Source organism: Phallusia mammillata, chromosome 4 (genome assembly GCF_965637545.1).
Source record: "Phallusia mammillata chromosome 4, kaPhaMamm4.hap1.1, whole genome shotgun sequence".
In the NCBI taxonomy this organism is placed as follows: Eukaryota; Metazoa; Chordata; class Ascidiacea; order Phlebobranchia; family Ascidiidae; genus Phallusia; species Phallusia mammillata.
Genome location: NC_137255.1, coordinates 26,877,693 through 26,897,563, shown reverse-complemented (window position 1 = coordinate 26,897,563; position 19,871 = coordinate 26,877,693). Strand labels below are relative to the sequence as shown.

Below are 19,871 nucleotides of genomic sequence, written 5' to 3'. Positions count from 1 at the left end.
AAAAACTGAGATTTGGCAAAAAATATTTTTAAGGGCTTTAAACAGCACCTTCTAGTAAAATAATTGTTAAATTTAGATTATTTGTAGCAAGATTTTAATCTATACAGCTAAAACTACTATATTTACGACAAGTTGTTATTTCGGTAGAATCAAATCTCAAAATGTTTCACTTCTAGGAGTTTCAAAATGTAACTTGGGTGTCCTGAAGGTTTAAAGTAGAACATTCGTGCTACATTTTGTGATGAAATGAAAACGGGACTGATTTTACAAACACGTGTTCCGGCAATGTTTAAAAACATCGGGCTTACACGACGCCAGCTTATCACGTTTCAGTTGAAAAAATTGTCATTATTTTCTCAGTAAATAAATACAGCAGTTCAAGCGAACAGACGTTATTCTGCAGTAACCGCAGTGGAAGGCATCAGGCGGGAACAAAAGGGGCGTTCTACAAGATAACAAGTCGATTGTGTTAGTCACAAACGATTGTGTCATGCCTTTATGACGAAACACTGTTAGCAGTACGGGTCGGACAGGGTAGTGATTACTAGGCGATGTTTAATTACTGACTAAAGCCTCTGGCAATCATAAAATGGTAATCATTTGTGATAGTCACCTAGCTAAACGACCTCCAGTAATACGCGACGTCTTTTACCTTGTAAGTAATTCTGTCTCAGACGGGGTCTTGATGTGATTCGTCATACTTTCCACGATGTAGAGAGAGCGCGCGCAGTTTGGTAAGCAAGCAGTTGGGTAGTAAAATGACGGACACTTCGTAATTCAACGTAAAGAGAAATGTTAGAAAACTGGAATCAAAACATATGATGATGATGAATTGATTGTCTAAAAATATATTTCGTATTATCAGAAGCAGAAAACGGGAAATAATTTTATTTCAGTGATTTAACTATAGATGATTTATTTCAATTTTCTAACAGATTTTTGATATTAAGATTATTTTTAGTACTTTCCAGTTACGAAATAACCTATCTGTCAGCAGTTAGGCAATTATTGATCGTTTTATCGGTTTGCCCCATATTTTATAATTCAAAAAAGGTTGCAAATAGTTTGCTCTCAAAAATGTTTTGGGTTTGTCAGCAAAGTTTATACATTTTTAATTTTTGCACGTCCTGTGGAAACGCTTTGTTGCTATTTGAAAAAAATATGTTTCGATTTCAATTTCCAAGTGGAAAATTGCACGAAATTGTAGCATAACGTTGTAACAGTGCATATCAAATTTTCAAACCAATTTTTAAATTACCTTCGGACGATCATTAACTTTAAGTGTCTCATCAATTGCTGAAATTGCTTTGTCCGCTTTGCTAAGCTCTTGCGGTTTGTCCAGACCAATTTGATCTCATTTCACCGATGGTTAAATCCAATTACCGGGCATGTTTGAGATTTTGCTCAATAAATTCGCAGCAACGTAAGAAACAAGTGGTCAAGAGGTGGACATGCCAAATGCGAATAGAAATATCCACCCATTTGCTAGTTAGTGAGACTGCATGGCGGCTGTTTTGACAAGCGACCGTTGTACAATATGCTTTCGGTTTAGTATGGGTTGTTGTTGTTGTTTTTGCAAAAACTTCAATCGACACCAGCAAAGCAGTAATTGAAGTTAATTTTAGTGCACCAGGCCTATTGAAGACGTCATACCGAATCAGGCCGGCATTCTAAAAATTCGACGAGGCTTGATTCGTCATAACGTCTTCAAATGGTCTTGTGCTATTATGATAGGTGTACGAGCGTATCGTGATCGCTATCTTTATGAACATATTTTTGTTTTCATTTTTTTGTCAAGTATATTTACTAATAGCGTCAGTTTTGACGTCACTTTACTTTTGAAGTTTTGCTCAAAAATTTTTGTTTGCGATTTTGTCTGCAAAGTGTTTATTTAATTCAGCGGTTCCCAAACTGGGGTCCGCGGTCCTTTAGGGGTCCGTGAGGCAATTTTGGGGGGACTGCGAAGCGGTTGAAGGAAATCTATAATCTTATTTGGCGTCAGTTTGTGCCACTAAATAAGTTTAAATCAAAGTAAAATTGAAAATCGACTGTCTCCATTGCTAAACAATGACCTTTATTGAATGACAACTATCAAAAATGCAATTGTTCGCGCACAATCGTAATGTTTTTGTGATGTCACATGCTGTCTTTGGATGATTGTTCTGCACAATTTTGCATAACTAGCTAAAATCCTGCAATCAACTGTCGTTTTTATGAAATACACATTTTGGCTTAAGGACCGCGAGCCCTCGAAATAATGGCAAAGGGACCGTTTTGAAAAAAATATGAAAAAGTTTGGGAACCACTGATTTAATTGTATTTAACCTAACGCAAATCTTTTAAACAGAAACTTGGTTAATGGGATATTATTCTGCTTTATTCGATTTTTTTCACTGACACAAAAACGATGATGCAGAATCTTGCTGCCGGAATTTTCTCGAAGATCGTTCAGTTTTTCGTTCTAGCGATTCTGGCTCTTCCGGTGTCTCTGTGCTACATTGTTCTGCAACTTTGCGTATGGAAGGAATTAGTACGACTTCGATTTGCGCCAAAACGGGAAGGTAAAAAAATAATAGTGAAACACTGCTATGGTAAAACAATATGAAATGGTACATTTCTGTGTAGTGTTTAAGTAATGATTAGGCTTTTTAGGCAAAAAGCTCAATTGGCAGGCAAAACGTCTTAATTAAACTAAATATTGTTTTGTAAAAAAGAGGAAAAAATGTTTTGTGTTACGTTTTTGGTTTTAATTTTTAGTCTGAACCTTAAATTTCAATAAATAGTTCAAAAACTTTTAGGCGAAGGACCTCAGAATTGTAAACGGACCTAAAACTAATGTCCAAACCTAAACGAATATACTTAAAACCGGTCCGAACACGCAAATGAAGCCCAAAGTGGACCTGGAAATGAGATCTGCCTAACACCGTTTAAAAGCCGTTATTTCTAACTGAACCTGAATCGGCCCTATCTTAAACCCGATACGAACAGAACGACGTTTACCATTGCTGGACACTTCAGAGTACGAATCACGGCCAGCCCAAATTCATTTACTTTATCCAAACCTTGAAATTTGCTTTTGTTTTTCAATTAGCGGAGTTCGCAAATTTTAATGGTGGCCGCATGACGGAGTTAAACAGCGTCTCAACGAAAGTGGCCCTGGACTTTAAGAAAAAACGATCGCCGTGTTATACGAAGCAACTGACCTTCGGCTGTTTGTGGGAGTTTTCGAAACTTGCGTCCAACTCACAAAACATCCCTCTAGTTCCGGATGACGTATTGTATCACGTGTTACGCAACACTGTTTTCGCTCATGGGATGGAAAGAGGAGGTAAGACCGTGACGTAGTTGTTAGAATTTACGTTGACTTAATAACAAGGGTTCAAAACGGTTGTAGTAGGAAACTAGATGTAGAAACACCTGTGTTGTGCGCTTACATAGATATGTTATCTTTTTAGACCCCTCCACTGACATCTTGTGGCGACTGCCTATCAACATCGACAATTACAAACTCTTCAAGGGATGTTACTGGGACATCAGAGAGATTCGTCTTCACCGCGAGTACAAGATTAGCCTTGTGGATCGAGTAGGGGGAGTGCACACCCCCTTGGACAAAACTTGGAGACTCGCAAAGGCTCACGCACAGGCTCTGTTGACGTTTTACGCTCCCGGCCTCGCTCACAACACCGTACACTTTGTCTTTCCCTCATTGGTTGCCGGCAAAGTCCGTACGGTTCTCCCTCCCTCATCCGTTCTACGCCAGCTGCTGGAACCGCACACTAAATATACGGAGTACATCAACTACCAAGCCCTACACGTGAGTTTTAAGTCAAGCTGACCGATAATTTGGATAACATGACATCATCACAGCGTAACTTAACTAATGATTCCAGTTATTACTGTTATATGAAAATCTTTAAACAGGTAAATTGTAACTAGAACTGAAAACCAATCATGAGTAATATGGTAAGGCTTAAACTAATCGACATCATTTAATTCGAAATGTCGCAAGTCGAAAAAAAATCTTTGGTCCAAACGGGTCCGGATTCAATGTATTTAAAATACACAGCAGTTTCCTTTGAACGCCAGGCAGCACCAAAAATTCCTCATATACGTTTTATTTTGTTTTTCAGGAATGCCAGTCTTCCACCAACACAGGAACATTGACCGATCGCGTTTTCAAGCCCTGGTTGAGTTTTCCGATTCGCAACGACGATTTTCTGCAGGGAATACAAGATCATTGTGAGAAGTGTTATTACGATGAAATGCTGATCACACAAGAGCTGACGGATGACCTTCATTATCACTCCTTTCTGAAACAAGTAAGCATAAGTTTGTAAAAAGCCCCTGATGTTTGGAAAGTTAGATTAAATGTCATATAAAAGAGGAGAGACGTTAAAAAGAACATAGATTACGTGTATACATTTAGTATTATTTAAGACCTGGAAAAAGAAAGTCATTTTTGAACATTATTCTTAACTATAACAAAATAAAAATGACAAGGCTGTTGCACGATAAACCTTATCTAGTTTTGTAGCAAAATTTGAACCACATTTTATTTCTTTAGTACTACGATGTGGTCCGCGATTTTGTCAATAGCCTCGAGCCCCTTATTGTCGACGATTACGTCCATCTTGCGTCATCGATTCAGGATCACCTGCCCTCGGTGAAACGTCACAATCCGGTTGACGTCATCAGCACGATGTTGTGGAACTGTGCCATTGTTCACTATTGTGACCACCAGGGTTTTCTAAAGCACTTCGCCAACAAATATGGATGTATTACTATCAGGTATGCTATGTCTTTAATTAGTTTGTATTCGTTACACTTCAAATTTAATTTTGTTTTTTTCATGCATGCTTATTTCTGCTATAACTTTTATTTTAATGTGCAGAACTCCGCTCGTACCACCTGACAGTCCGTCCGCACAGCCAACCGACGCATCGAAATCGGCACCAAATGGCGTCATCAACACGTCACATCCCGTCCCAAGCAATGAGAACTTCTTCACTGGCGAGGACGTTTACCACACAAGATGCTTTCTGCGATGCTTTGTTCGCTACAACGAAAACACCCAAGAAGACATGACTCTGCCCTTGACCAAGTAAGCAACACTGCAAAGCGAAAAATGTTTTTATTTTCCTTGATTTGCAAAAAAAATAATTGTTGTTTAAGCCCAGCTGAATACATTTGTGAAAATCTTTGACTTTTTTATTTCCAGGTATGATTTCGATGATGAGCTTGCTACCGCCGCAAGCGACCAGTTTTTTCGTGACCTCGTTGACCTTGATTCAAAACTTCGTCAAAGAGGAGAAGCAGTTGTGCCGTATTCCCAATTTGTGCGAAGCGTTTGTTTCTGATTGTTCACTTAACATACACGTCATTATGACGTAACTATATAAAAAGTTGAATATACAAAGTCAAAGTGAAAAGTAGTGAAAGCAATTGGGCGGATAGAATGTGGCAGACAAATCAATATCCACTGTTAATTGCTGTTTGGTTTTGCTTTATTTATTTCTACGAGCCCAAATGTCGATTTTTAGGGAACATTTTTTGTACAGTTTTTTTACGAGCATAACTGTGCCTGAATACTTTATTTTGTCTACATGAGCTTTTTTGCTGTTTTATATCACAAAACTATTACTTAATGTAACGTAGCATAAACTTATGGCGGGAAACTGCATTTAATGTCATTTTCGAAACCTTGTTTCAAAATATTTGATGTCACAAATTTTCTTTATGCTTTGAAAGACGAATTTATTTGTACATCGACGACTGTTAATTAAGTTTTGTTCATTAAACTAACACATGACAAAGTTTTTTACGAGTTTAAAACAAATTTTGTGTTTAAATTGCATATTTTTGTAAAAGTGTACATTGAGTTTATAATTCATATCATACCAGAGTTACAAGTAACTGTACATTTTGTAAAAACCTTAGATGTACATTAGTGCACAAAAGTTTATTTTTTATTTCTGTAAACACAAAGCACACAGTGTAGATTTTTATATCGCTTGTGTAAACAAAATAAACACTTGCAAAATTATTGCATTCTACTTGACAATGCCGTTTGTTACGCAACAAAGCAAGTCACAAAAGAGCCTTAACGCTAAACAAAACTTAGTTGGTTTTTTAATTAGTTTTGTTGAAAAGATGAGATATACATGTATAACACCTTACATACAGCAGAGCAAAATAATAAACACATATTTTTGGTGCTTAAAATTAAGAACTCGTTTTTTGTAGATTGTTTGGCAGCATATGCCATAATTCAAAAACCGTTAAAGCAACGTGACATTCTTTAATAGAAAAATTGTGTTTGTATAGCGTTTCAAAAAATAATTTGGCAAATTGCCATATTTCTATTAAATGGTATTTTTTTGCTGAATTGCCTAATGATTCATGTTGCACTGAAAGGAGGTTTTCCTAATTTTAATTTTTTTCGTGCAGTGGTCAGTACGATTTTGTATGTTTGATAGCTTCGGGCGATTTTTAATTTACGCCACATGACTCATCACATGCGAGATTTCATGCTTATCTAGGCAATTGCCACGGGGAAACTGTAAATGCACCTGAACTACCCGATAGAATATCTGCTTACGTCGCCATTAACAAACGCATTTCTTTACACTTGCGTCAGAAAATGCCTCAAGCTAAATAATTTACGTTCTATAAAAAGGCATGGCAAAGTAAGCACAAGGAGCCAATGTTGTGCAACAAAAGCAAAGTGGTTTCGTAGAAGCTCCATAGTCATTCAGCTTGTAAAAAGGTGAAAAGTTTAGACAACAGTTAAACTGCAAATGGTTTACAAAACAGCTATTCTTAGTTTTCAAACATACTATACCTCCTTGGCACTTGCTTGTTTGAAAGTATAATTTTTGTTATAAACTCCAAGTTGCAACGCCATGTAAACAGTGGGCATTATTGTTAGGATATACATTTTGGGTTAGGAACGTAAAATACTGTTTCGCATGTTGCTGCAAAAATGCTGAAAGTTTTTGGACTGTTTCATAACAATTCGTTTGCGCTAAAACTGCTGGTACTTTGTACCTCGCAGTAGGTCAGCAAATGCAATTACGTCAGAGCGTTGCTTGGAAACAATGAATTACAGGAAATGATCTTTTTCAATTCGGGAAAAGTCTCCACTCGTGACAGCATTGATAGCTTTCAAGTGCTCGTAAGCAATTTCTTTGCAAACAAGTCGTTGCTGCTGTAAGTGTGTGTAAGCGTATGAATGTTTTGAAGCTCAGCTGGAAGAAAAAAATAGAAATTAAAGTAAACAATATTATTTTTTTAAGTTGAAACAAAAACAATGCGAAATGGTAATGTAATGTGGCCAATATAGGTAATATTTGTAATATTTATTTTACATATGGTTTGTTGTTTGTGTAAATGTTGATGCTGTCTTATAAGTGGCAATCATTTATTTTATTAGTTTTTGAGACATTCTCATATTCTTCTTTACAATTAGACCCTTATTGCGAAACAAACAGTCTTAGTTTGACGTCACGCTGGCTGGTGGCTGCCTGTTTGCATTAACTTGCTTCGATGACCAACTGGGTTATAAGAAAAAGCTCTGGAAGCCTGTTGGAATTTTGGCCTAGCAGTTTAAGACACAGATTAAAGTTTCTAAATTTCCGTTGTGCAGTTACTGTTACACCCTAAGCACAGTTTAGAGTTAAATGTTGGAAATTTTGCAGTAAGTTTATTTTCAGTGCAGTTTCAGTAGGATTATTTAAGAACTTAAGGTATAGGATAGGTGCACAAAGATTTAGCCTGTCATCGTGTGATAAATTAAATGTCGGTGAATTATTTAAACAAAATATACCAGCTTGTTAAACCTCGAGAACATGTTATTTTAAAGGTTTGACTGTTTTTGGAGCAATGGATTGGAAATATGCTTCGGCGGCACTCTGACATTTAAACATACAAAACTGAAACAAGCTTCTAAATCAGTGGTTCTTAACCGGTGGGAAATTTCCCACTAGTGGGAAATTTAATGTTTTCAGAGGGAAATTATGTGAGTCGGGGTCACCAAACCGCGGGTCGAAATCCGTCCTTTAACCATTGAAGGTTAATTTAAAGCAATTTTCTTCCACAACAATATGCAAGATTAATTTCACCTAGTTTTACAAGGCGCAGAAAAATCAGAAAATTGCTTATTACGTCACAGACATTACTAAAAGTGACAGTGACTTTGTTATTGTTCGCGAATAAATGCGTTTACTCTGTTGATTGTGATGCACTAAAAGCCTAATGCAAGCACATGAGACTCTTCAATATTCCACACAACTTTACTTTCTTATGAAAGCACTATACAAACTAAACAAGATTGCAGTATACCTTTAAGGTCCTGACCAAATCGCTTCGAAGAATAACAACAATCGAAGAAAAAATTGTTTTGTTAATATAGGGCTCAAAATATCAGAACAAAAATAACAGGGGGGAAATTTGAACTTGGCAATTGACTTTAGTGGGAAACCACACCAAAAAGGTTAAGAACCACTGTTCTAAATCGTGCGTAACCTTTTGGTTGTTTTGCGCTGGTAATATTGTTTTTTTCGGCTGCTTTATATGTCGTATGAATAAATGTTGACCAACGACGAACATAGTGAGAATTTTTAAAACGTTTGTTTATCAAGCTTTATTTTTTGTTCTTGTAGGATTAATAAAAGTGAAAATGAATTCTTGTTTGATATTTGTTTTGCTGCTTTCTTGTGCTGTGTCTCTTTCTTCGGCAAAAGGTATTATTTCTAAACGTGGTCTGTAAAAACATGATTTAATTCATGTTTTCGGTATCGTTGGTTTGTCAGGTGTATAACTTCAAGTATAAATTGACTAACTTGTATTAGGCCGTATTTCTCAACAACACTTTCTCTATTTTATAAAGAAATTTTATAACAAGAAAAATTTAACATGTTGGGCATCAAATTTCGCTTCTGACTTATTTGAGCTTATGTTGCGCTCAAGTAATTCTTTTTTTTAGTTATTGCATTGGGATCTCCCCTTTCGTTCGTGCAAGCGTACAGGAAGTGTGAGAGTCTAGGTGCTTCACTGGCGACATATGGGGACCTTTTGGAAGCGAGTCGAAACGGGTAAAGTCGAATTTGCTTTTTGTAACTGCAACAAGTAGCTCATTGCATCTCAACAAGTTAAACCGTGATTGATCGGTTGCTTTTTCGCCTAAAAACAGTTTTTAAAGAAAAGAAATGTTTAAGCACTGTTTTATGCCGAAACAAATTAAATAATTTTTGTCCAAATATTGGAACGAATTATCGAAATAAAACATATCCAACGAAACGAAGAGATATTTTTTATTTCGGTATTTTGTTCAGGATATTAAATTGTTGTTTCACTTTTTTTATCATTAACTAATTGAATTGCATTCTTCAATCAGATCATAAAAGCACAACTGAATTAAATGTGCAACAGCATGAAGGTCACATAATCTGTATTCGAATGCATTAAAATACAAACTGCCCCATATCTGGTTGATATAAGTACTGTATTCGGATTTTTTGAATACGATTTGACGTTCTATGCCAGTTTCAAATTTTAAATCAGCAAAAAAAAAACAGTTGCTACTTTTGCATTACAGAATGAGTCACTGCGTTTGTGGATGGAATGCTGACGTGGTTGCTCGGTATCCAATGAATCACACTTTAGGGGGTTGTGGGGGAGGCCCAGGGGTGCACTACTGCGACTGGAACGGCCCAAGAGGCGCATTTTGTTATATCCGTAAGTATACTGGTGGTTGTCACATATAAGAAACAAAGTTAGTTATCAGTCGTGTCACTATAAGCATTCTATATATGCCTGCTTCGGCAAATCATGAAAATTGGTAAAAACTTATGGCTTAAAAACGTATTAAAATCTTGTAGCTTTTTGCTCCACTTTTATTCTTTATTAACGGAACTACGCCTCATTTGAAAACGTTACAAAGAGTTGCATTTCGTTTGATATTTTTTACCAATTTTTTTAAATACAGAATAAATCTTGGGGGCTTAATTTCGCAGTATTCACAAATCTGGTTATTCGCATGATTACTTTACCAAGCATTTTATGTACTCCACCGGGTCATGCGAAAAACCGGATTTTCGTAACAAACGGTTACGGTTGAGGTTTACGTTCCCTATGCAATTAAATGCAAATAACCGATTCGTCATATAACTGTTACCGATATGATAAAAAAATCAAAACTTTTTTGCATCGTGATCTGCCTTGTTGGTGCAGTAAAATCAATCACCTAAAAACATGTGAAAAAACAGAAATATTTTCCAGCTAAAATCAGAAAATGTGGCAAACCACTGGGAATGGAAACTGGCAAAATCAGACACAGAAGCGTCACTTCATCATCGGTAGCTCACACTTGGTTTGGCGCATATTGGAATGCACTTCTCGCTCGTCTTAACAGAGGAGGCATGTTTAATGGCTGGATTCCACATCACGATGATATTAACCAATACATACAGGTGAGTCTTGTACGCGCAGTAATGAAATACTTACGTATTCACCGGGGCTAGATAAACCATAAAGAAAATAAGCCTCTGTTTAGGGCACCAAGATTTTTCACAAGCGGGCAATTTTTCACAGGCGAATTTTTCACTGTTTAAATGTACCCCAATATACGGTTAAAACTGCGTCGTTTTTTTGCAATGGTTAATGTTGCCACAATACAAATGGTTTATCTTTCAGGTTCGCCACACTTGCGTAAATTCTCGTACCTACCAAGCCAAGTAACACTCAGTTACTTACCCAGACACAGTCAATTATCTACAAAGATTTACCAGTACAGTATTATCATGTCAGAGATGTAGATCGTGCCTGTGCTTTTCGGGTCAGGTTCTGGCTTTTGTTTTGGTAACAATCGGATTTATTTCAGGCTTGACTTCACATTATATGTCAGTAATTTAAAAAAATATAAATTGCCTAGCTTTAAAAATATAAATTACCCAAGTAGTTAGTTTGCTGGACATTACCTAATGCCCAGCTTCAAAACGTCTTGTTTGGACCATTGCCAATTACTGTCCATGACGTATGCCTCTTTATTATAGGCCTGTCAATCAAATATCGGGCCTAAACGGGCTTATCTAAAACGGTTTCGGTTTCGGTTTGGGCTTTTGTTTAGGGTTTAGGCTCGAATATCGGGCCCGCCTACAACTCTGGATCACGCACGCAAGTATACACGCCTACTTACGCAATCACATACCTCCCTACGCAATCAATCACATACCATCTTTTTACGCAATCACATACCTCCCTACACAATCATTCACATACCTTTTTACGCAATCACATACCTCCCTACACAATCAATCACATACCTCCCTACACAATCATTCACATACCATCTTTTACGCAATCACATATCTGCTTGGTGAAGCACAAACAACGCCACGCATGTACTTGAACAATCAACAAGCCGGAAATATTGGCGCTATGTTGAAATCTAAGGGATTACAAAAATATCGATTGCACAATCGGTGGATCATGACTAAACGCGCTGCAGCTACACCTTATTACGAAGCGTTGTGTGGCAGAAGCTCACCAAGGAGTGAGTTTGGCGCACTGTAAGTAGCTGCTGGGACCTGTCGAGGGGGCCCTATAGTATCTTACCACCCGTCATAGAAATAAAGGTGGGATTAGACGGGAAAATAATTCATCGAAGAAACATAGTGTGATGGGGTCAAGCGCCGGTAGAAACACACACATACTGAAATCCCAGATAGTTCACTTTAAATTAGAACATGTTTTGTCGTTAACTGGCAGCTTTGTCATGTACTGTAATTGTGGACAACACTTTACCCACCAAAAAAAAAAACGGAAAAGGTGATACATACTATGGTTTCAGCAAACAAACCATTTGCTTGCGACTGTTCACGTGTATAAGCTCACCATACACATATACACTATTCTTCTATGCATGTTTTGATTTTCACGATTTTTATTCAGATTGATCTCGGCGAACCAACAGCCATTACTGGAGTCTTGACTCAAGGCGTGAGCAGATGGACAAGGCATCAATGCATAAAGAAATTTAGGATTGCTTTCAGCAAAGACGGCCAAATTTGGAGTTTTTACGCTGATGGAGATAAACCCAAGGCATGTCTCAATTGTTTTTTTTCCACAAAATAGCCCGTGACATTTTGTTATACAAATTTACTAATTTTTGCGGGTTCCATATTTATCTAGGAACTAATACCAATATTGCATAAACTGTTATTGCTCTTCTAGTAGTTTCTTTGTAAATAACCGACGATTTATGCATAATATTTTATGAATAAATGGTTTGAATTTGCATGCCTTCTGTTTGGCATTCAAATCAACGGACACAATTAAATTAACATTATACCAACAAAAATGTTGGCACGCAACCACATCATCATTTGAAAAAACACAAGATAAATTGAAATGTTGCGTTCAAAGGATTACTGACCCCCGATCTAGGTGTATTCCTTTAATGCATGATTTTGATGAACATTAGATCTGTAAATTTGCAATCCTATGTTATTGTTTATGTGTACATTGTTTGACCGGTACAAGGCAACCACCTAAAGTCCTATAAAACAAAAAACTAGTTTTGTAGGCACCTAAAACTACAGGCCTAGTTTGATAGGTACTTAACATTGATGAAATTTGTTGTTCAGATATTTAAGGGCAACAATGATAAAGACACTGTGGTGCGGAATATGTTTGAAACTCCGATTCTGGCTCGCTACTTCCGTCTTCTTCCATACGAATGGCTGCGACACCCTGCTTTGCGCATGGAGCTGATTGGTTGCTCATATGATGAGTTTGATGCAGCTATGAATCACAGGCTCGATACTGAGATCTTTCTAAACAACTAAACAGCCATTTTTTTGTACATAAATTTTATTGCCATCTTGCATGAACATCTCTGTACTTGTGCTTAAATACTTTGTCCTTCTGAATAACTTCCAACATTTTATTGCCGACAATGTTCAGTTCTTCCATAGATAGCTTTAATTTTCATTTATTTCCTGTTCGACGCAGCAATTTACGTTTGGAACAACAACAGTATCTGTCGAAATAATAGGGCTTGGCGAGATAAGCAATGATGCAAACGTTGTGCAACAAAAGCAAAGTGGTTTTCGTAGGAGCTTTAGTCCAGTGGTTCCCAACTTTTTTGTCCTGTGCACCTATTTAGTCGATATTCAAATCTGATTCCACCCTACAAATTTAGTTTGCTAAAATATCGTTTATATTAACATTTTATTGTAATTCTTAGAACAGAAATTAAACTCTCGATTATAGGCTCTATACTAGTCTATAGCCTCTAATTGTAGGTAGAGCTACTAACACTGAGCTTCACCTTTGGCCCGACCTGAGAACTTCTGGTAGGTGACGCAAAAGAGCATAGGCGTTTATGGTGCTGACTCAGCAATTATTCTTACCATAAACCCAAATTGCTGTAACAGCACCATAAACGCCTATGCTCTGTTGCGCCACCTACCAGAAGTTCTCAGGTCGGGCCGAAGGTGAAGCTCAGTGTTAGTAGGTCTACCCTAATTGTACCTCTTTGTACAATATATCATGAACTTTACTGAAAAATATTTTAGACAACCAGTAAGAGTGATATTGTGACACAAATTCTCCCCTGCGAATTACAAAATTTTTCCCCTTGGTTGGGAACCACTGCTTTAGTCATTCAGCTTGTAAAGTTTAGAAAATCGCTGAAACTACAAATGGTTTGCAAACATCTATTTTTAGTTTTCAAACACACTATACCTCCCTAGTTCTTGCTTGTTTAAAAATGCAGTGTTTGTTACTAGCTTCAAGTTATAAGGTCTTGTAAACATTGGGCATTATTGTTTGGATATACATTTTGGTTTTAGAACTTGTAATATGCTGTTTTGCATGTTGTTGCAAAAATGCTGAAATTTTTTGGACTGTTTCATAACAATTTGTTTGCGCTAAAACTGCTGGTACTTTGTACCCCGTGGTAGGTCAGCAAATGCAATTACGTCAGAGCGTTGCTTGGAAACAATGAATTACAGGAAATGATCACTTTTCAATTGGGGAAAAGTCTCCACTCGTGACAGCATTGATAGCTTTCAAGTGCTCGTAAGCAATTGCTTAACAAACAAGTCGCTGCTGCTGTAAGTGTGTGTAAGCGTATGTTTTGAAGCGCAGATAGAAGAAAAATGAGATATTAAAGTAAACAATATTAAATTTGTTATTTTTAAAGTCAAAACAACAACAAATGCGAAGTAATGTGGCCAATAGAGGCAATAATGTAATATTTATTTAACATATGATTTCTTTTTGTTTAAGTGTTGATACTCTTATGAAGTGACAATCATTTGATTTTTTTTGATTTTGAAACATTCTCATATTCTTCTTTACAATTAGACCCTTATTGCGAAACAAACACGCTTAGTTTGACGTCACGCTGGCTGGCGGCTGCTTGTTTGCATTCACTTGCTTCGATGACCAACTGGGTTGAAGGAAAAAGTGCTGGAAGCCTATTGGAATTTTGGCCTAGTATATAACACAGATTAAAGTTTATAAGTGTCTGTTCTGCAGTTACTGCTACACCGTGAGCACAGTTGTTTAGAACAGAATGTTGTTTGGAGCTTTGCATCAAATTTATGTTACCAGCTGTTTAATCAGGTTTGTTTAGGCACTTTAGCACGACAAAAAACAGTTTTACCTGTAGAACCCTCTAACGATTGTGATCGTGTAATAAAATAAATGCTGGTAATCACATCTTTACAGTTAGCTGCTCTATGGTCTAGTTTCACGTTTTTAGAACAATGCATTGCTTTGGAGGCACACTGACATTTAAACATACAAAACTGAACAAGCTTCTAAATCGTTTGTAACCTTTTCGGTGTTTTGCGCTGGTACCATTATTTTTTTCGGCTGCTTTATATGTCGTATGAATAAATGTTGATCAACGACGAATATACAGAAAAAAATTAACACTTTTGTCTATCAAACTTTCTTTTTTGTTCTTGTAGGATTAATAAAAGTTAAAATGAATTCTTGTTTGATATTTGTCTTGCTGTTTTCCTGTGCTGCGTCTCTTTCTTCGGCAAAAGGTATCATTTCTAAACGTAGTTTGTAAAAAGCAGGGAGTCGATCCGCTTGTCGTATGGGTTCAGGTTCGGTTCGGGTTCACTTGGTTTTGTTTGCAAGGGTTCAGATTCGGTTCAGGTTTTTAAAAATGTAGATTTGTCGGTATCGGGTTTTGTTCCGGTGTTCCGGTTTGGGCAAATTATCCGGTCCGAACCGGTTTGAGGTTTTTAAATGATTCAACTTTTTTTTGTTTTAATTTGATTCTTTCCATCATCTACCCGGCCTTATCAAATCCCAAAATAATTTTGACCGTGCACTGTTATTTTTGACACGCCCTATAAGTGTTATCTCGCGGACTCTTCAATGCGCTGTTTTGAAAAAAATCACAAAATATAAAACATACTTCATTTGTTACTGGTTCAGTTCCGGTTCGGGTCCAACGCCAAACAAAATATGGGGTTCAACTCCGGTTCGGGTTTTTAGAAAATCGTAATTATAATTATAATTTATAGCGGTTCGGGTTCGGTTCAGGTTTAATGATGTTAACCGCTCAAACCGGTTCGCGGGTTCGGGTTCAGTTCCGGTTCGACTCCCTGGTAAAAAGTGTTATTTAATTGTTGTTATACGTATCGTTGGCTTATCAATTGTAGCTTAATTGACCAACCAGATATTATGCCGTTTTGCACAACGAAACGTTGTGTTATCAAAAAAGTTTGGCTTTCCAAGACATAAATTGTCATAACCTTGATCAACCTTGTACCAATGCGTTTCCAATTGACATTTTGGGCACCACCAAATAATTAATTTCATTTTTTTACATTGTTATGAAAACATTTGTTTTTCAGTTATTGATTTGGGATCTCCTCTTTCTTTCGTGCAAGCGTACAAGAAATGTGAAAGTCTAGGTGCTTCATTGGCGACATATGGGGACCTTTTGGAAGCGAGTCGAAACGGGTGAAGTCGAATTTGCCTTTTTCGCATTTGTGGCCGTTGATCGGCTGCTTTTTCGGCAAATGGCAAATGTTTAAGCACCCTCTTCATGATATTGAATTGTTATTTCAAATATTTTTAGCATCAACTAATTGAATTGCATTCATGAATTAGGACACAAAAGAAAACGGCATATAAATACAGCATGAAGGTCACGAAGTCTGTATTCGAATGCATTAAAATACAAACTGCCCCATATCTGGTTGATATAACTACTGTGATGGGATATTTTGCATATAATTTTGACGTTTTATGTCAAATTTTAAATCAGCAACAAAAAAGCACAGTGGTTACTTTTGCATCACAGATTCAGTCACTGCGTTTGTGGTTGGAATGCTGACGTGGTTGCTCGTTATCCAATGAATCACACTATAGGAGATTGTGGGGGAGGCCCAGGGGTGCACTACTGCGACTGGAACGGCCCAAGAGGCGCATTTTGTTATATCCGTAAGTATACTGGTGGTTGTCACATAAAAGAAACAAAATTAGTAATCAATCGTGTAACACAAAATCACATGAAGCATGCTAGAGAAATATGCCTGCTCGGGCAGATCATGAAAATTAGTAAAAACTTTTGCAGTATCGCAGTTTACCAAGCATTTTATGAAATCCACCGGATTATGCGAATAACCGGATTTTCGTAACAAACGTCTGTGGTTGAGGTTTACCTCCCTACTCGGGCAAAAGTATATCTCATCGTGATCTGCGTTGTTACTGCATTGGAATCAATACACCAAGACATACAAAAAACAGAAATATTTTCCAGCTAAAATCAAAAAGTGTGGCAAACCACTGGGAATGGAAACTGGCAAAATCAGTCACAGAAGCGTCACGTCATCATCGGTCGCTCACTGGTTAAGCTTTTATTGGAACGCGCATCTTGCTCGTCTTAACAGAGGCGGCATGTTTAATGGGTGGATTCCACATTACGATGATGTTAACCAATACATACAGGTGAGTCTTGCGCATTTGGTGCATCTTATTATACTAGATCTCATTTGGTGCATCTTATTATACTAGATCTCACTTTAATATCGCTTGGTGTCTTTTTATATCGCTTGTTGCACCTATATAATGCTAGGTGCGCCTTTACCTAGCGATATAAAGGTGCGCCAAGTGGCATAAGGGTGCACCAAGTGATATAAATGTACAGCAAGCAGTATTAAGGTACACCGGGGCATGGGCCCTGGTTGAGAACCACTGGTCTAGACATTACCGAATGCCCAACAAATTTAAAACGTCTTGTTTGGGCCATTGTCTATCATTGTCCATTTTTATGTCTTCTTTATTAGAGGCCTGTCAATCAAATGTTAGGGCCTAAACAGGCTTATTTAAAACGTCTTTTGGACGGGCTTCGGGCTTTTGTTTAGGGTTGGGACTCGAATATCGGATCCCCTTACACTCACGCACATACTTTTCTACTCAAGCAATTACATACCTACGTTTTTACGCAAATACATACCCCCCTACTAACGCAATCACAGCATACCACATTTTTACGCAATCACATACCTGATAGGTGAAACGTACATTGCGACGCAAATATACTTGAAAAATCTTCAAGCAGGAAATATTTTCGCAATGGTGAAATCTAATGGATTACAAAAATATCGATTGCACAATCGATGGATCATGGCTAAGCGCGCTGCAGCTACACCTTATTACGAAGCGTTGTGTGGCGAGAGCTCATCAGAAAGTAAGTTTAGCAAAATGTGAGCTGGGACCGGTCGAGGGGGCTCTTGTATCTAACCACCCATGTTGGGAATATGGGTGGGATTAGACAGAAAAAGAAACCACCGAAAGAAACACACACACACAGACACTGAAAATCCTCAATTAATAGTTCACATTAAACTAACATTCGGTTTTTAGTTAAATGGAAGCTATTTTGGTGGCGATTAAGACATTTACTGTAAGTGAGTACAACAATTTACCCATCATGGTAATAAAATAATAAATACGATGCGTTCGACAAACATTTACGACTGTTCACGTGTATAAGCTCACCATACACATATACACTATTCTTCTACGCATGTTTTGATTTCCACGATTTTTATTCAGATTGATCTCGGCGAACCAACAGCCATTACTGGAGTCTTGACTCAAGGCGTGAGCAGATGGACAAGGCATCAATGCATTACGAAGTTCAGGGTTGCTTTCAGCAAAGACGGTCAACAGTGGAGTTTTTACACCGATGGACCTACACCCAAGGCATGTCCCAATTGTTTGCTTTTTACAAAAAATTCCATGAACTTTTGGTGTTCAAATTTACTAGTTTTAGCGGTTTCCACGTTTATCTAGGAACTAATACCAATATTGCATAAACTGTTATTGCTCTACCAGCAGTTTTTTTTAAATAACCGACGTTTCGGCGTCCCATACAAGACATCTTGATTAGGCACAAAAACAGCGTCCAAGCTTGTGCGGCTACAAACTGGCACCAACGGAGTGATAAAACATAGATCAATGGTGTAAAAGAATACACACGAATTAGTGCATAACATTTTTGTTTTTTTAATCTGAAATTATTTTAGGTCTTTTGGCAAGGTTTCTAATTATTCGTCTAAATCAGGGGTCGGCAAACTCTGGTACGCTCTTCAAACGTGGCGCAAAATATAATTATTCATAGCACCTCGATCGATTTATAAGTTAAAAATTCGGCATAATTTTGCATAAGGTTCGAATCTGCATGGTTTCTGTTTGGTATTTAAATCAGCAGGCACAGTTAAATTAACATTATGCACAAAACGTTGGCACGCGAGGATATTAAACAAGATAAACTGATATATTGCGTTCAAAAGACTGCAGACCCCTCGATTTAGATCAGTGGCTCTCAAGCTTTTTTATTGTCGGGGCCAAATGGTATTTTTTAAGTGTGTAGGGAGCCGCAAAAAACGAAACCTTAAGAAAATCACTAAAGAAGATGACTTTGAAAGCTAAAATAGCAATGTTTGGTAGTTTTCTGAGGTCTGGTGAAAATAAGTAGTTAGGAGCCGCATGCGGCCCCGAAAACCGAGTTTGAGAACCACTGATCTAGATGTATTGCTGTAATGTTTTTGGTTAACAATAGATCTGAAAAATTTGCAGTCCTATATTATTGGTTTAAGTACATTGTGCAAACGGTACAGGGCAACCACTTACAGCCCTAAGCCAGAAATCTAGTTTTCCTGGACACCTAGCACCAAAACCACAGGCCTAGTTTGATAGATGCTTAACATTGATCTAATTTGTTGTTCAGATATTTAATGGCAACAATGATAAAGACACCGTGGTGCGAAATATGTTTGAAACTCCAATTTTGGCTCGCTACTTCCGTCTTCTTCCATACGAATGGCTGCGACACCCTGCTTTACGCATGGAACTGATTGGTTGTTCATATGACGAGTATGATGCAGCTATGAATCACAGGCTCGATACGGAGATCATTCTGAACAACTAAACAGCCGTTTGGATTCGGATTGTTTTGTACATAAATTTCATTGTCATATCGCATAAACATTTCTATACTTGTACTTTAATATCTCCTACTTTTGAATAACTTCCATCAGTTTATTGCTGATATTTTTTTTATCTCTAGTTAGCCTTTGCTTTTCATTCATTTTCTTTACAATGCGGCAATAAGTCCCCGGTATCCTTCGTTTAACAACCTTTATTTGCATTGTGAATACTGTAACTCAATTGAGTATGCCGTACTTAATAGTTGAACAACAGTATGTGTGTGATTGTTTGTGTATCGTTCACTTTCAAATATATAATATGGCATCATTTCACAGCTTTTGGTACAGCTAAAGCATTTGGTAAACAGTACCTAAACTTTATTTAAGTCACTAGCTTTCGAT

At 37.3% G+C, this 19,871-nt stretch overlaps 2 protein-coding genes across 2 annotated transcripts; both read left to right on the top strand.

Moving 5' to 3' along the window:
• The first annotated feature begins 1,791 nt into the window (after positions 1-1,791).
• Positions 1,792-6,053, top strand: LOC145224232 (uncharacterized). The gene is made up of 7 exons (XM_080090686.1): positions 1,792-2,561; positions 3,092-3,328; positions 3,456-3,814; positions 4,131-4,319; positions 4,565-4,788; positions 4,892-5,101; positions 5,219-6,053. Exons 1-7 carry the CDS (start codon positions 2,408-2,410, stop codon positions 5,355-5,357), a joined length of 1,512 nt encoding a protein of 503 aa, XP_079946812.1. The 5' UTR covers positions 1,792-2,407; the 3' UTR covers positions 5,358-6,053.
• A 2,587-nt stretch (positions 6,054-8,640) lies between these two features.
• LOC145223712 (lactadherin-like) lies at positions 8,641-19,802 on the top strand. Its single transcript, XM_080090105.1, has 12 exons — positions 8,641-8,741; positions 8,984-9,092; positions 9,596-9,735; positions 10,279-10,469; positions 11,950-12,099; positions 12,645-12,842; positions 14,918-15,062; positions 15,885-15,993; positions 16,337-16,476; positions 16,796-16,983; positions 18,094-18,243; positions 19,271-19,802. The coding sequence occupies exons 1-12, from the start codon at positions 8,678-8,680 to the stop codon at positions 19,469-19,471; spliced, it is 1,785 nt and encodes a 594-aa protein (XP_079946231.1). The 5' UTR covers positions 8,641-8,677; the 3' UTR covers positions 19,472-19,802.
• The last annotated feature ends 69 nt before the right edge of the window (positions 19,803-19,871 follow it).

Excerpts from the sequence above, each read along its gene's own strand:
- LOC145223712 (XM_080090105.1), top strand. The coding sequence starts at position 8,678 with ATGAATTCTTGTTTGATATTTGTTTTGCTGCTTTCTTGTGCTGTGTCT. Across the intron at positions 15,063-15,884 it reads GTCTCTTTCTTCGGCAAAAG|TTATTGATTTGGGATCTCCT; the intron begins GTATCATTTCTA and ends TTTGTTTTTCAG. Across the intron at positions 18,244-19,270 it reads CCGATGGACCTACACCCAAG|ATATTTAATGGCAACAATGA; the intron begins GCATGTCCCAAT and ends TTTGTTGTTCAG.
- LOC145224232 (XM_080090686.1), top strand. The coding sequence starts at position 2,408 with ATGATGCAGAATCTTGCTGCCGGAATTTTCTCGAAGATCGTTCAGTTT. Across the intron at positions 3,815-4,130 it reads TCAACTACCAAGCCCTACAC|GAATGCCAGTCTTCCACCAA; the intron begins GTGAGTTTTAAG and ends TTTGTTTTTCAG. Across the intron at positions 4,789-4,891 it reads TATGGATGTATTACTATCAG|AACTCCGCTCGTACCACCTG; the intron begins GTATGCTATGTC and ends TTTAATGTGCAG.